At 58.6% G+C, this 16,821-nt stretch overlaps 1 protein-coding gene across 4 annotated transcripts in view; it reads right to left on the bottom strand.

Annotated features, from left to right (window-relative positions):
- Window positions 1–16,821, bottom strand: part of ADCY3 (adenylate cyclase 3) — a 91,321-nt gene that overhangs the window by 16,323 nt on the left and 58,177 nt on the right. For all 4 annotated transcript variants that reach the window (XM_043604397.1, XM_043604395.1, XM_043604398.1 and 1 more), the window contains exons 4-8: window positions 5,408–5,538; window positions 4,760–4,871; window positions 4,480–4,607; window positions 3,223–3,381; window positions 2,305–2,482 (exon numbers count right to left, since the gene is read on the bottom strand). In XM_043604397.1, coding sequence (XP_043460332.1) covers window positions 2,305–2,482; window positions 3,223–3,381; window positions 4,480–4,607; window positions 4,760–4,871; window positions 5,408–5,538 — 708 coding nt within the window. The remainder of the gene's footprint in view (window positions 1–2,304; window positions 2,483–3,222; window positions 3,382–4,479; window positions 4,608–4,759; window positions 4,872–5,407; window positions 5,539–16,821) is intronic.

The following is a 16,821-nucleotide window of genomic DNA, read 5'->3' as shown; positions in this document are numbered from 1 at the left end:
CAGGGCGTCTGGGTGGCTTATTTGGTTAACCCTCTGACTCTCTGAGCTCGGCTCAGGTCACAATCCCACAGTTCATGAGTTCAAGCCCCGTATGAGGCTCCGCACTGGGGGCGCGGAGCCTGCTTGGGATTCTGACTCTCCTTCTCTCTGCCCCTCCCCGACATGTGCGCACACGCTCTCTCTCTCTCTCTCAAGATAAACTTTAAAATAATTTTTTCGGAGAAAAACTGTTAAAATTCAACTTTACAAAAGTACTGAGAACCTGAATGGCCACAAAGTGTCACTGAGAGAAGTGCTGAAAACAGAACACCATTCACGTTTCCACGGGAACCAGTGCCGGCTGTCTTGTGTGACGTTACGCTTAAGAAGAAGAGGTCGGTTCTCTCGACCCGCAGTGCCCGTGCTCCGTCCTGTTCAGGCCGCGGCCTCGCCATGGGCCGTCTCCTGCTGGCTCACAGCTTCAGAGCTGATGTTTTAAGCCATGCAACCACAGACTCAACCTTTCTCTCATTCGCAAGTGGAAGAATGGCTCAAACACAACGGCTCCATGGAGACGGGCTCTGCCCAGGCTCCCTGGGCCTCCCTTCCCTCATCTGCACTCTCGGAGGGGTGCCAGGTGCTGAGGAAAACCCCTGAGCCAAATGACACGCCATGCAAGGGTGATCGGAAGAAGCGAAATAAAATACAAGATCAGAACACAGCGGAATGAGTGCTATCCCAAGGACGTGTTGACTGCTTTGTGACTTCAAGGTGGCCCCCCCCGCCCCGGTAAAACCAAATTTGTGGGTAAGTTTTGAAAGGAGTAACATTGCTCAGTTTCTTAAAAATTTTGTATGCCAGGAATTACAAATCTCCTACCGCTTTACAAAAGTAGCTGATTGCTTAAATTACTGTCGATTACTGTCTGGTAGAACAGCTTTGAAGAGACATTTTCAATGCGTTCCAGCGAGTATGTTACAGTTCCCCAAGGAGCACTCTTAAAAATATGAATGAACTTGTTAATTCTGTGGCAAGGTCAAGTCTTGGTTCCTAATTTTCTGAAAAACAGCTTCCTACTTTTCTGAGTTCCTTGGAGCACTTAATTGTAGCTCAGACTTCACATGCAGCCCAAAATACCTTGAAGTGTCCTTTGCTTTAACACGGGCACCTCGTGGGACTTTAAATTACTCAGGAGTGAGGCGGTGCCCACATGTGCAGGCCTCCCAGTGCGGAGTCCGTGTGAACGCCTTCACACGGGGGCGCCCACATTCTGGGTTACGGGGTGGCTGGCAGGTCGGCGGCAGGGCCCTGCTCTGCCACCTACCAGGTCTGCAACTTACGCAAAGTTCTGGGCCTCAGTTTCCTCCTCTGTAAAGTGGGTATGACGACAGCCCCCTTCTCCCAGGGCTGTCTTGAGGATTAAGTGAAATTACGGAGAAACGGAAGTACTCACGAAACAGTGGTTGCAATTCGATTTAAACGGATGAATCTTCTGTTTGTGTTTGATTTGCTAGTCATCACATACACGTGGGGGAGGGGGGAAGGCGTCTAGTTTTCTTTCCAGACTTTACAGGGGTCACGTCTTCAGCCACAGAAACCTCACCGGACCAGCTCAAGCCCTGCTTTAGCCATCATGAGACAAAGCCTCGGCCATGGGATGGTCTCCACGTGCCACCTCTGGGAGCACCAAACCCCCCAACTGTCAAATGCCCACGACTGGTGGGGTTTTTAAGCGCAAAGCTTCGAGGAGCAAAACGCCTTCCAGGCTCAGCAGAGGATGACAGACGGCCCAATTCCTGCAGCAGCCACTGGTGGCTTCTAACCAGACAGCCTGTCAGGAGGCTGGTGGGGGCAGCTGCTGAGGGCACTGGGTCTGACGAGATGCAGGAAGTCAGCAGAGAGGCCAGGGCAGGACGGCCTCACTGCTTCCATCCGGTTCTTTTCTCATTTCCCGCCCCGCAAAGTTCCCAGCCCGGTTCTCCTCCGTGACCAAGCCAACCTCAGTGCCTGCCCCTGGCATCCTCACCCACTCCTCGAACTCGCTCCCTGGGTGCCCACGTCTCTCCTGTGATTGTGACTGCCTCCTCCACGCAGGGAGCCCTTCCCTAGCCAGCTGCTCTCCTGAGTGCCACGTACACCTCTCCGGGCGCCTGTCCTCTGCTGTACCACTCACCGTCAGCCTGCCGGGAGCCATGTGCCCTACTCCCCCCGGAGCTCGCTTTCCCCCTGCGAGGGTGCCCCCCACGGCCCCACCCGCTCTTCCCCAGGCCCTGCTTCTCGAACCCTGCCTTTCCACGTCCCGTGCGAGGCGGGCAGGGGACTCACCGGGCCGTCGAGGCCGTGCTGGGCGGCTGTTTTCTTCACCTCTGGCTTGGAAGCGATGATGAGGTAGGTCTCGATGCCCTTCTCGTCCAGGTACTCGCAGCGGCTGCCCCCGTCGCCCGGCTCCACATCGAACTCGCCCTTTAGGCAGTCCATGGTGCTCTGGGAGATGTGCACACGCCTAGACGGCAGCAAGAGGCCCGGGACCATCAGCGGAGGGTCGGGCCACCCCGAAGCCCAAGGCTGCCGGGGAGGCGGGGACACACGTGCCACCAGAGCTCCAGCCGGGGCGCCCCGGTGCTAACTGGCTGTGAGGGCCGTGTGGCCCCTGCCCCTCTGGGCCTCAGTGCCACATCCGCGAAACAGGAAGGAAACACCCTCAGGCTGCCCGCAGCACCGGGCCAGGTGAGGAGCGTAGAAGGCCGCTCTGAACTCGGTGGTGATCCTACCGTTATGCACCTCATATGGCTCCCACCCGCCGTCAGGGGGTTGTTACCCGTTTCTGGGGAGTCACCACTGAGGGACAGAACCCTGACTGCCCCGGAGGGCCGCTCCCTGACCCAGGCGGGGAGGGTTCCTCTGCGTCCTCGGCCCATCCGCCCTGACTGGCTGCTGGTATAAAGGAGCTCGAGCCAGGTGGGCACCACGTCAGAACCTGTTCCTCGGGTTTGGCGCCCTGCGGGGAGCCTTGGAGGCTACGTCTGTGCCGGCATCTGTGGCCCCACAAGGAGAGGACAGGGACGAGGACACACGGCTGCAGAGGCCCAGGCAGGAGGCAGCTGGGCCCGGGGCAAGCAGGCAGGCACCCCGAGGAAGAACACTGCTCCTGGGTGTCTCCCGGCTGAGTCCCAGCCCCGACGGATGGACGGTCCCCTCCCTCAGCGCCCACGCCCGCCCACCGGGAAGGAGATGCTCGCTCACCCGGGGATGCCACCGGCCTCCATCTTGTTGGCCACAGTGACATCAGTGGACCACACGTCATACTGCCAGCGCTTCTGGCCCAGGACGCCCCCCAGCACCGTGCCTGTGTGCACCCCCACACGCATGTCCACCCCAGTCTTCGTCTTCTCCCGCACGTACCTGCCAGGCACACATGGAAAGGAGGAGGGTCGGGCATGGCCGTGGCAAGGTGGCCGGCCCTCTGTGCCCTGCGGGAAGAGTCCTGCACTGGCTTTCTCCCACTCCAGGCCGAGGGCGCCGCTGGGCACTCCACGGCTCTCTGCCTGCACTTCAGCTAAGTGACCTGTGGCTAGGGGTCCAGCAGGTCGGCCTGGGACCAGGCTTGCGTCGCGAGTTAGCGTGATGGGGGTGCAGGCAGGAAGCCACAGAATAATGGCCGCTACCTCCCCGCGTCCACCTGTACCAGGCGCCCGCGCAACAGGGAAAGCTGCCCCGAGGTGAGGGAAGTGGAGGTGAATGATCCTGAACTACCCACCCCCCACACGTTCCCAGCACAGCATTTGTGTCTAGGCCAATGTCAGAGAAGCTCTAATCCAGAAGATGGTAACAACGCAAAACCGCCCTCTGGTGTTAAGGTGTCCCGCGCCCCCGCCCCCACCCCGGCCTCCATCCTGGTGGTGGGGTGGGAAACTGCAGCAAGGAGCCCCCTTCCCTCCTGGTGCCTGATCCCAGCCAGGGCCTGCCTGCTGGGGCCTCTAAGCCACCTGCAATGTGACAGCGACAGGGGAGGGCGAGGGGGGAGAGGGCAGCGTCCTCCCAGTGGCGGAGGCAGGAGCCCTGGCTGGGAGCCCAGAGCAGAGGCCGGGGCCCTGTCCCACCTCTGCTGCCCCACGTTGCCGCCACACTCGGACTTTCCGACCTGAGACGGGCCTGGAGGCTCACAGTGAGAAAACACGGAGAGAAGGGACGGGGAGCCTGGGGGGACTCCAAACCAGCGTGAGGAGGTGTGACAGCCTTTACCACGACTGCCACTTCTCTAGAAAACAACAGTGGATGCAGGCTGGGGCCCTCAGAGGCCACGGAAGGCTTTCGGCCCCTCAGCTGGCAAGAAGGCGAGCCACGTCCCCCCTTCCCAGAGCCGGGGGCTGAGCCGCCTGCCGACCAACACGGCACCCACGTCCCGTGGGGGCCTGGGGTGCGCCGAGCCCCCACGCCGGACCACGGAAGGCCCGCCTCTCCCGCGGTCCAGAGCCCCTCCCCCCAGAGGCCCCCACTCACGAGATGGCCTCCACCATGGCGAGCCCCATAAGGATGGAGCAGACGGCGTGGTCCTCCCGGTAGTCGGGCAGGCCGCAGATGCAGTAGTAACAGTCGCCCAGGATCTTAATCCGCAGCTGGTGGTATTTCTGAAAGAACAGGGTGTGCGGCGTGGCTCTGAGTCCCTCGAGGGCACGGAGGGCGGGCAGGGGGCAGAGCAGGCACCCGTGCGAGGTGACCGTGGGAGCCCCGAGGGTGGCCCCCCGGCGCGCCGGAGGCTGAGCGGGGGCCGGGTACTCACAGCCGCCAGCTTGTCAAAGCGGGCGAAGAGCTCGTTGAGCAGCTTCACGAGCTCCTGGGCACTGCAGGCGGAAGACAGCTGGGTGAAGCCCACGATGTCCGCAAAGAGGATGCTGGGAGAGCAGGGAGGGCGCCACCGTGAGGCTCCAGGCAGTGTGCCTGGCCCCACCACCAGCTCCTGCCCCAGGACCACAGCAGAGGGGTCCCTGCTCGACCCCAAAGTGGCAAGCCCCTGGCACTCCCAGGGCGAATGCGGGGCTCTGACGTTTAGTTTATCCTCGTGGGCCTCTCCTCTCCGGGCCTCCTTCCCCCACGCTGCCTGTTCCTGCCCCGTGATGAAGTCACCCGTCTTGGTAGGAACACAGCTGTTAGCCCCTAGCCGGCCCAGAATGGCTGGGTGACCTCACAGACGTCACCCCCGCACTCTGGGTGACGTCTGTGCGATGATGGGGACTGACTACATGGCCCAGACGGCTCATTCTCGGCATTGGTCTGCAAGACTGCTCCCACGGGGGCCGAGGCTCACACTGAAGGCGTGGCCTAGCTTCTAGTCCTGGGGGAAGACTCTCGAATCCCACAGTGCTTGACTGACCCCACAAAGCCCAGCCCCTGTTCCGCTCTTGGAGCCCAGGCCCACGGGCCGGCGCACCTGACGTTCTCGTGGCGATACATGTACATGGTGTTGAACTGCTGCTGGTCCTTTTGGCTCTCGTCCTTCTTCATGTCCTTTAGCATCTCGTCAGCCACATGCTTGGGCAGGATGGAAAGCATAAGGTTCTCCTGGGAGGAGGAGGAGAGGGTTGGTGGAGAAGCAGGGTCTGTCTGGTCTGCACCCTTCCACGGGCAGGTTTGGATACTTCCGGGAAGAAACAGCCCGATGCTGGTGACACACATCAGCCAGGAACGAGCTGACCTTCCACAGGGCCTTACAGGGGCCTCCCCCACACTGGGAGGCAGCCGGAGGCCCAGAGCAACAGGCTCAGGGCTGTGACGGCACACCTTAAAAGCCCTCACGGGAGTCAGAAATCCATGAAGAAACCCAAGCTTGGTTCTGTACCTCCAGAGTGTCCTCAATGCCACAGGAAAGGTGGCAGATCCTACGTGGACCCGTTCTCTCCTGCACCGGGAGGGTGCAGGATCTGGGTCACCCACCCCACCTTGCACAGAGCGATCACCCGAGAATTCTGACTGAACATGACTGAAGACCGACTAGGTGCCAGGCGGCATACTATAACGTGCCAATGCCAGAAAACGAGCGAGTCGCTGCCCTCAGAGGGCTGAGGGTCTCATGGGGATGGGTAAGCAGGCCCAGCGCAGTGCATTACAGTAAATGCTCGGACGGGAGAGGGACAGCGGGCAGTAACAAAGAAGGGTGGGTGTCAGAGTCTGCCGGGGGTGTTGGGGGCAATCAGGAACACTTCCTAGAAGTGAGGCTAGCCGACTGACATGCTGGGAACATCTCGTCAGAGGGAGCTGCTCACACCAGGCACAGAGACCTGGGACACGAGGTTCAGGGACCTGCAGCGGTTTCCATGGGGGCGGGAACAGGGAACCGCGGCCCCACGGCTAGGTTTGGAGGGGGGGTCCACACTGCCACCTGCGGGCCAAACCTGGCTGCTGCTATTTGCACAGATAGTGTCTCGCGGGGGGGCGCCCCCAGCCAAGCTCGTTTGTTTACATGTCACCTCTGGCTGCCCCCTCACTCCAACAGAGTCGAGTTGCTGTGACAGAGAAGACGTGGCCTGCAAAACCGAAAGGGGTTTCTGGCGCTTTCCAGAAAACGTCTGCCGACCCCTGGTTCGCATCCTGAAGGGCCCCGTGTGCCAGGCAAGGAACAGGGAGCTCCTTCCTGAAAGCTGTGGGGTAGGCCCAGTGCCCAGGGCTGTGACACAGGAGGGCGGGCCAGGTGACCAGTTAGCAGTCATCTTGGCAAAGTGGGGCTTGGCGACGGCTTGCATCAAGCAGGCGGGACAGGCCCGTGGCTTGGGCCTCTGGGTGGAAGGTGCCGGCCTCTTTAAGTGAGGAATAGAGAAGGAGAGAGAGGTGAGGGGAAAACCAGGGCAGATTTGGGACGCGTGGCAGGCAGACACTGAGCTGGCTCATGGGTTGAGCCTGCAGCCCCGCAGCACGGCTCAGGCTGAGCAACAGGGACAGGGGACAGGAGACAGCCCCCGGGAGTGGGTGCAAGGGGGTGAAGCCAGAGCCAGAAGCCCAGGCAGGGTGCTGTGCCAGGAACCCTGCGCCCCAAGATGGGAGGCAGGTGACGATGGGGAGAACCTGAGGTTTGCAGGATAGAGGCCGGGAAGTGGGGCTACGGCGAGGCTGAGTGGAGGCCTGCGGGGCACAGCAGCGAGAGAAGTGGGGAGGGGGTAGGGGAGGAGACCGAGGCAAGACTGGGAGCAGAGGCACGGCAGGGTCTGACCCCAGCGGCGGAGTGGTTCTGAGGGAACCATGCCGCACAGGGCAGCGGACAGGGAGGAGGAAGGCGGGCAGGCGTGGGAGGGCCAGGTGGGCTGTGTGTCGAGTGCCGGCTGCCGGAGCCACCTGGGGGCTACGCCACGAGCTGCTGCCTGGCCTGCCCAGGGGTTACTGGACCCCAGAGGAACACAGGCTTGGCAGGGACACCAGCCTGGTGGGTACAGGGCTGGGGGACCTCGTCTCCCACCAGGGCCCTGGGCAGGGTGAGGGCCCCAGGCACGGGGGTGCACCGGGCAGGGTGAGGGCACCGGGCTCCTGTTCTCCCTTGTGTTCAGCGGGCCCTGAGGCCAGAGAACCCAGCTCTACCTGTACTTTAAACACACCTTCTCTGAGGCAGGAGAACCAAGGTGGGGAGGTTCTGCTCCTCTCCTCCGGGTGGGGCAGCCCAAGAGGCTCCCCAGGGTCTGGGCAGAGGGCTGGGGCCTCATCTCCTCTGGGAGAAGTCAGCTTTGCTGCAGGGACAGCCCCTGCCCTTCCGCTCCCGGACAGTCTGAGACCAGAGCCCCCGCCCGCTCACCCATCGCACCACAGGAAGGTCCCTCCCACTTATCCCGGTTTTCGTGGGGAGAATCGGTCCTCTTGCGGAAATCACACCGTCGTAAGCAAGCGAGGCCCCCTCGGCCCGGCGGGCCTGGCACTTACAGCGACCACCGTTATTCTTCCATTTCCACAGCTGTCTCCAGCACTGCTAAAACCCTCACGAGCAGCAGCGTTGCAGGGGAATGAGAAGCCGAAATAACCCCAGTGTTATGACCTCCATCTGAGCCCAGGAAGGAGCAACAGGGTCTCCTGGATGCTGCACCCCGGCACACCCGTCTGCCCTGCCGGTGTGCGGCGAGGGGGCTTCTGAAACCAAACTAAACCTAGGCACCTTGGAGAAAGCGCTCAGCTGGGGAAGAACAGGAGCCTCCGGGAGGATTTTTGAGAAAAGCCAGAGAGACCCAGGGCCCTGCGGGCTCTCAGGGCAGCCTGGGGGGAGGAGGCAGGCTGGGAGATGGCAGTGAGCCTGGGGCTGGAATCCAGGGTCGTAGTCCCCGCCCGAGTGTGAGGCGTGCTGGTCTGTGCCAGGCCGACAGGGACAGGAGGGCGTGGCGGTTAAGAGCCCGACAGCCCAGCTCCCTCAGTTCCCTATACTGCCACCGACTCACTGTGTGACACCAGGCTGCCGCTAACTCCCCTGTGCCTTGGTTTCCTCGTTGGGAAAGCAGGACGAAGTGACCCTGACCCGAAGGCACTGAGAACGGTGCCTGCACACAGCAAGTGCTCAATGTATTACAGCTCTTCTGTCACCTGAGGTGAAGTGTTACTGAGGGCGTGGGGTCGGCAGGTATCTCAGGAAGATGAGGCCTAAACCTCCTTTGGGCTTTGAAGTTGGCCACAGGTTTATAGCTTAAGAGTCCCAGTGGGGTGTTCAAGGTGAGCAGAAAGTCCTCGGCGTCACTTGGCCAGGAGTAGGAGCTCTGTCTGGTCAGGCACAATGACGGAGGAGATGCAAACAAGGGTCCCAGCTTCCATGCGTGTCTTAGCCTTTCTCTCCCTCCTTCCCCACCTCCCCTCCCCACACCCACGCCCCACCAGAGGTGCATGCAGGTGCTCACTAGGGGGAGGAAGAGGCAGATGTGTGAGGAGCGTGGGGGCACCCGCCAGCCTGGGGAAGAGGTCGCTCAGGTGTGTGAGCCAGCAGGGGGCGCGGGACACCAAGGATTAGGAAAGTCACAGTGCTGTGCTGGGCCAGCCTGTGCAACCCCAGCAGCCGTTACCCACACGGTCAGGCCTTTCCCGCCCTCTCAGACCCTGACCCTCCAGAAGGGCTTCTCTGGGTTCCCTTGGAGCCAGACTAGTCCTGAGAGGTGCTTCGTGCCCCTGACCACAGTCCCAGTTTCTCTGAAAACACAGCCAGGCGTCTTCAGGGGTGCAGGGCCACCCAGAGCAGGTGCGGGATGTGGCTTGGCCTCCCCGGCATAGAGGCAGAGCCCGCTCTTCCTAAAATAGCAACTACTATATGTTTCGGAAGTCATAAGAATGTTCCAAGTCTCTGACCCATCAATAGCTCTCCTGGGAATTTCTCCAACAGAAATAATCCAAGAAAAGTAAAAAGATGTGTGTGCAAGAACTGCACTGTAACCTCACTTATACTCGAGGAAAAGACTAAGTGGCCCAAATGCCCAGCTGATGGCTCATTCGACCGGGACTCATCCTTCAGATGGAAGATTATGGAACCTCAGAAGTGACCATAATGAAAAGTGCCACGATAAGAAAACGACCAGACAGCAACCGTATCCTGAGAAGGGGACCACAGACCCACATGTGCATCTGAGTCAAGGCGGAAGAGTCTGCACGAAACACAAAAGGGTAACTTGATCTGGCGAATGGAATTGAGAACACCTGAAATGTTTTTCAAAACTGCTATATGGTTATACTGCTGGGGCTGCTTTTTCAAAATACTTTCTAAACCGGAAATAAACACAAAACTTCCTGTTGCCGCCAGCTGTGACCCTGACCCCAGCTTGTCTGTAATAACCGTTCCTGCAAGTCCGGGGGTGGGGGGCGGGCTTTGGACCCCCATGTCTGCTTGGGTGTGAGCTGAGGGAGGAGACTGATGGCCGGGGAGGACCCCTGCCCCACCGCACAACGGAGAGGAGGCAGAGGCCCTCTTAGGTTGCCGAGTGACAGAACAATCACCATAGGCTGGTTTCTTGCTGTAGCTCTCAAATACCACGACTCACTGGGCAAATGGACACCAGTGACCAATATCAAAATCGTCCCTCTTCTTTGCTAAGACTTTCTCATCTGCCCTCGACTTTTACATACGTGTAATACTGTCTCCATTTTGCAGGTGACCCAACCAAGGCATGGAGGGGCTAAATGGTTTATCCCAGGTTCCTCAGAGTTAGTGACAGACAGCACTGGAACCCAGGGCTCTTTGACCAAAAGAACGGGTGGTGTTTTCTTCTACACCAAAGGATGTGCTTTTCACACACGAATTCTCCCACCCACACTGGATGCTGTTCCGCTACAAATGTGAAGGCACAAGAAGTGCCCAAATCTTCCCTAGCAAGGACCTGACAACACTGTTCTAGAAACCCAGAGGTGAAGCCCAGAGGTGAGCCCACTGGAACATTCTGTGGGCCCCAGTGCTCATGGAGTTGTTAGGGCACCTGGCTACTCCTTGCAGACGGGGGCTGAGCTGAGACGTCCATGGTGCCCCAGCACGGGGCCCGGCAGCATCCCAGACCACCTGTGGGGCTCAGGGAGGCCAGGCCGGGCCAGTGGCAGCTGCTGGAATTTCTTCTGATGGGTCAGCAGAGGAGAGGAGGTGGGTGCTGCTGAGGTGGACCCCCGGGCCTCCATGACAGACCTGGGCAGGCCTCAGTGACCTCCCTCAGCCTCAGTATCCCCCCCGCCCCTCACTGGCTGAGGGCACGAGAAAACGGGCCAGTGCTGTGAGGCCCTGTCTCAGTGACTGGCAGTGGACCCTGAGTGTAACCAACAGGGCCAGACATGAGGGCCCGGAGATGCTGAGCCACCCCAAGTCTGTGAGGGAGGCCAGCTGCGTCAGTTCCAGAAGGCCTCTGCTAGGACACGTGTGCAGTGTGATGCCACCCAATGGACTGAAAGTGGCCCAAGAACACGCGGTTGATGTGGGGAACTTGGCATTCGACGCTGCTACCTGGAGGAGAAATCTATGGGGAGTCCCTGGATGTCGGGCTCAGGGAGGTCCCTGGTTCGGCTGAGCCATCCCTCAGGACATTAGGACCCATGACCCAGTCTGGCCTTCGGAGTGGCAGCCTCAGCATCACCTGAGGGTGGTTCCTCAGGAGGCCCAGATACCCTCAGGCAGCTCGCAGTTCACCCAGGCCCTCACCGGGGAGTGACCACAGGGTGTAGGAGCCTGAGGCCAGGCATCAAAGGGGGGCTGAGGAGCTGGGAACCCGGCCAGAGGAGTGGGGGCTCTGCAGCGGCACAGAGCGACCTTCACGTCTGAGGACGGCAGTTGTATGGAAAAGGGAGGAAACTTGCTCCGGAGGTCCCCCCGGAGGAAGCTAGTGATGGAAAGCTGTGGGGAACAGACTGTTGCTTCAGCGTAGAAAGAATGTTTGAAGAGTCAAAGCAGTTCAGTCGAAGAATGCGCTGCCCTGAGAGCTAGTGAGCTCCTGCCCCGGATGCTGGGTGAGCAGGGAGTCAAGCGCAGGATGGAAGACTAGCCCGGGGACAGGGAACCACCAGACTCCGTAAGTCCAGGCCTGGGGCCCTGCGACATGGCGCCACACAGAGAGACGGAGAAGGTGGTGAGCTGCCTCGCTCGGTCTCCCTCCGGTCCTGCCGTGCTTGGATGGTTATCCTAAAAATACACGCAAAGTCAAGGCCGTGACCCTCTCTGGGAAAAGAACCAAATAAGCCAAAAGAACGAACAAGCCCTGAAAGTCTCTAGTGGGCCTTCTGGGTACAGCAAAAAAACTACCCAGATCCTGGGGAGAAGCACCTGAGGCCCGTCCTGGGCGGTGTGCCACCCGGGGACCGGGGTCGGCGGGGGCGGGGGGGGGTTGCGGCTGGCTGGGGCGCAGCGCGCGTCCTGGGCCTGGGATGGAGACCTGTAAACACGCATTTGGTGCACTGCTCAGGTGAGCAGTGAGCCCCTGACCAGGGCGGTCTGTCAGCATGGTCCCCCCAGGCTCTGGGAAGGAACCAATCGAGCCTCCTCCTCCTCAGTGGTGACTCAGGCCAGGCCGCGCCTCTGTGCTGGCTCAGGATCGAGACAGAGGCAGGAGGCCTGCGCTGTTCCCAGGGGCCCTGATGAGGCATTCAGGAGTTCATTACAGCAAGGTGGCCGGCAGGGATCTGGATACATGAGCTTGGCTGATGAGAAGCTAAGTTTCTGCAACATCCTCGAAAAGGGGGCAGCGGCAGGGAGGGAGACTTCAATGGAGAGAGAACTCAGCAGTGATCTGGTGAGATGCTGCATGAAGCAAACATGTAAAGTCTGTATGGTTGGGCCTCGTGTATGCCCACGTGTGCCCTATACATGTGCTGTGTGTACACACACGTCACCACAACCCATCACGGACTGTGAGCAGAGACACAGCTGTCTGCAAACACATCTGTTCTGGGCCTGATTTCTCCAGACTCTTAGAGCTTCCGGGCCGCTTCGAAGCCAAAAAAGGGCAATGGACTCCAACAGTGCCCATCCTGACCTGACCCGCTGGGCAGAGGAGGCAGCAGAGGAAGGAGATGGGGGGCAGGAGGCCCTGGGCAGCTAGCCCCGGGAGGTCAGAGCCCAAACGGCTCATCTCTCCCTGATGAGAGGGCGAAGGACCACAGCATGTAAAATCTGGAAACTCCAGAGCCGTGCCGGGGGGCAGGCAGCCACCATCTAGACTAGGGACCCACATGTGCTACTCCGCCCAAAAGACACGGTCACAACCTCACTCAAAGAACAGTCACTGGTCGTCTCTGCAAGTCCCCAAGCTAAATGCTGGGCAGGTCAAAGGTGAAGAGTACTCCTAAGAGCTCGGGTGGTCAGGGCAGTCAGGTCACCTGAGAGTGACTGGTCTCGGGGGGCAGGAGTGCTATGCTGTCTTCAGCCAGGGGTGTGGGAATTCACAGGGGACGAGGGGCTGTAGCACTCAAAACCCAGCATCTCTTTAAACAAGACCCTCCAATGTGAAAACAGGCTCTGAGCCAGCATCCCCAGGGTCTCTCAAGATGTCGGCTCCAAGAAGGAAGCAGGACCACACTTAATCTTGGCATTGTGAGAGCCAGACTAACAACTAAGTCACCACCAGGACATGTCACCTGGAACAGAACAGAAGTTGCACAGAGCCAGGGGCAGCCCAGAACTCTTACCCTGCTGGAGGGGAAGAGGGGACACAAACCATGGGACTTCGGTCACTTGCCCGGAGGCCTGCCTAGTCTCTAGAGACGGGGGCCAAGGTGACTGCAATTATCAGGAGATTGCCCTTTAGGCGCAAATACGGTCGTGTGTGTGGAATCTACAGCCCTCGCCTAGTGTGGCTCTACAGAGCAGGTGCCCCTCAGAGATCTGGTGAGATGCTGAGCCGTCAACGAGGAGACGTGGCCCGAGGGGCAGGCCGTCACCCTCTAGCACAGCACTGCCAGAACTTTCTGCAAAGAAATGCTCTGTAACCTGTGCTGTCCAGTATGGTAGCCATAGTCACTTGTAGCTGCTGAGCACACGAAGAGTGGCCAGTCCAACAGAGGAAGTGAGTTTTAATTTTTAGATTTTAATTCATTTCACTGAAGTAGCCACACGTGCCTAGGGCTACCACGTCAGACAGCGCAGCTCTAGAACGCCGCGGCACGTAAATACGGCTTCCGCGCCCACCGTGGGTAACACAGAGCCGCTGCCTAGAGTGCCGCCTTGAGAACGACGCTGCAGCCGCCTCTGTGATCCATGGGAAAGAGCTCAGTATCCGCTTCCGACCTTGACCTGGAAGCAACAGCTCAACCCACCCCGGGCACGAAGTTTCCAGCGGGTTAAACAGACCCGCTCTCTACTTGTGAGGGTCGCTCGTGGTTTGGCTTCACTCCCTCTGCCTCCTCCCAGGGGAGCAATAAATCTTGCTGGTGCTTTTCCCAAACACAGCTCCCACCTTCCTCTTCTCCCTGGGCCTCCCCTCCGGTCCCACTCCAGGGCTGGCAGGGCTCCTGACCTACCCCCCCCCCGCCCCCCCCCCCCACAGGGCTGGCCTGGCTGCTGACTCTGGTCCCTCCCACACCAGGGATGAGCCACTGCAGTCCGGGGAGGACTCCCTCCACCTCCCCGCTCACCCCTCACTAACCTGCCTCTGCCCTTCCACGTGGATCAGGACTCCATTCTCCCCACCGCACACTGGCCAGCACCCACTCCTCTTCCTGAAAAGCCACCCAAGAATCCACATCCACCTTGTTAAATCCAACTCCGAACACACCTCTCTGAGCCTCCTCAGCAGGTGCTGACGCCCTCCACAGCCACCTTCCCCGGCGCCTGGCGCCATGCACACAAATACTTTGCGCTCACGGCTGCTCTCCTGCTGCGTATTTAAGGAGCCGCAGAAATGCAAGCTCCCAGCTGTGCCCCGGCCAGATCCTCTGGGTTATACCGTCCCGTGTTGCTTCTGCCCTCTGGGCGCGTAGCGCCATGGTCCCGGCGGCACATGCCAGGACACAGAGAGGCTTGGCGTGCCGAGGCAGTCGCCGGGGAAACGGAGTTTCTACTGGGTGCTTCTCTCCTTGTCCCCCCTCTGGCTGCCTTCTGCAAGGCCCTGAGAGCCTCTGTGGCAGAAGAGAGGGTGCAGGTCTGAGACTCACGTAGCAGAATCACCTCCTATTGTCTTCGAGGAGAAATGATAAAAGTTTCCCCAGGTGCTGCCTGGTTGCCAACTGGCGTTGAGCTCCCCAGCCTGAGGCGCTGTCCTACAAGGCCCACCATCCTCGCCCCGGGAGGGCCCAGCAGGAGTCTGCAAATGCAGGCACAGCACTTCCAGCCTGCCAGACGTGGGTTTAGCGCGCAGGATGACTGCCTTCCTGGATGTCTGTGAGACATCTCCACCTCAGCGGGTCCTGACTCTCCACCCCCCACCGAACCCATTCCTCTCACCATCCTCCCCATCTCTGTAAAGAGCCACCCGCCCCTCCGATCGCCTCCGGGCTAAAATCCCGACAGCCATCACCGACTCCCCACTCCCCCATCCCCCATGCCACTCAGCAGTGAGATCTGTTGGCTCTGCCTTCAAAAAACACCCAGAATCCTTCCCCTCATCACTTCCATCCTGGTCTAAGCCATTATCCGCTCTCCCTAAAATTACTACATAGCTTCTAACTGGCCTCCCTGCTTCCACTGCTGTCTCTTCTCCACCGGCAGCCAGACTGATCCATTTAAAACCTACAACCCTCGGGGCGCCTGGGTGACGCAGTCGGTTAAGCGTCCTGACTTCAGCCAGGTCACGATCTCGGGGTCCGGGAGTTCGAGCCCCGCGTCAGGCTCTGGGCTGATGGCTCAGAGCCTAGAGCCTGTTTCAGATTCTGTGTCTCCCTCTCTCTCTGCCCCTCCCCCGTTCATGCTCTGTCTCTCTGTCCCAAAAATAAATAAACGTTGAAAAAAAAAATTTAAAACCTACAACCCTCTATATGTCCATCAAACTGATGAATGGATACATAAATTGTGGTTTATATACACAATGGAATACTACTCGGCAATGAGAAAGAATGAAATACGGCCTTTTATAGCAATGTGGATGGAACTGGAGAGTGTTATGCTAAGTGAAATAAGTCGGGCAGAGAAAGACAGATACCGTATGTTTTCACTCTTATGTGGATCCTGAGAAACTTAACAGAAGACCATGGGGGAGGGGAAGGAAAAAAAAAGTTAGAGAGGGAGGGAGCCAAACCATAAGAGACTCTTAATAACTGAGAATAAACTGAGGGTTGATGGGGGTGGGAGGGAGGGGAGGGTGGGTGATGGGCATCGAGGAGGGCACCTGTTGGGATGAGCACTGGGTGTTGTATGGAAAGCAATTTGACAATAAATTTCATATTAAAAACAAAAAAACAAAAAACCAAAACCTACAGCCCTCCAATGTCTCCAATCTCCTTCAGGGAAAAAGCCATGGTCCTTACAAGGTCCTACAGGACTTGTTCCTCATCATCTCCCTCCTTTACCTCCTACTTCTCTTCCTCTCACTTCTACTCCACATTCACCTGCTGCCATGATGTCCTGTGAACGTACCTCAGGGCCTTTGTACTTACTGCTCCCTCTCCCTGGAACATGGCATGGCTCACGCCCTAATTTCTGGTCTCTACTCAAATCTCACTTTATCAGAAAGGCTTCTCTGGCCACACAATATTAAATAGCAGCCTTCCTTCACCCCCAGGCAATTCCTATGCTCCTTCTCCTGCTTTGCCCACCACTGTCCTACCTCTAATAGCATATGCTCATTTATTTAATATCTATCTCCCCCACTGGAATCTGTTCTGCTTACAACTACATCCCTAGTGCCTAGAAGAATGCCCCAAATATTTGTGCAATGCTCTCCTTTAGACCTTGTAACAATCTTATTCCAATCTCATTTCACAGACAAAGAAACGGGGCCAGAGGGCATGATAACTGACTCAAGGACACGGGGCAAGTAAGTGGCCTGGCGAGGATGTGAATGCAAACCTTACTCCTGAGCCCTGCGTTGTCAGATCCTCCCATTTCCCAAGGTGGTCAGAAATGCAAGTTTTTACATAGAATGTCCAAATCCTTAAGTATTAGAAATTTAAAACTCTGGGCAGGTCCAACAAAGCCGATGCCCACAGGCCAGATGTCCAGAGACTACAACTGAAACGCCTAGTAAACAGAACTGAACAGAAGCCGTGGCCAGGAGGGAATGCGTGCCAACCCTTCTCTGGGTTTGCTGCGATGATTAAATGAGATAATCCAGTAAAAATGCAGCCCCGGGACTTGACACCAGGTAACTGTCCAATCAACTACGCCATTACTAAACAAGATGTCGGTCCCACAGCCAGAGAAAGGCGGGGATATTCCATAGCTGGTCATGGGCAGCAGACGCTAAAACCGGGGATATAAGTGCCGTGGCAGGATGT

Source organism: Prionailurus bengalensis, chromosome A3 (genome assembly GCF_016509475.1).
Source record: "Prionailurus bengalensis isolate Pbe53 chromosome A3, Fcat_Pben_1.1_paternal_pri, whole genome shotgun sequence".
Classification (NCBI taxonomy): Eukaryota; Metazoa; Chordata; class Mammalia; order Carnivora; family Felidae; genus Prionailurus; species Prionailurus bengalensis.
The sequence above is the reverse complement of the archived record's forward strand: the minus strand, read 5'-3'. Positions and strand labels throughout refer to the sequence as shown.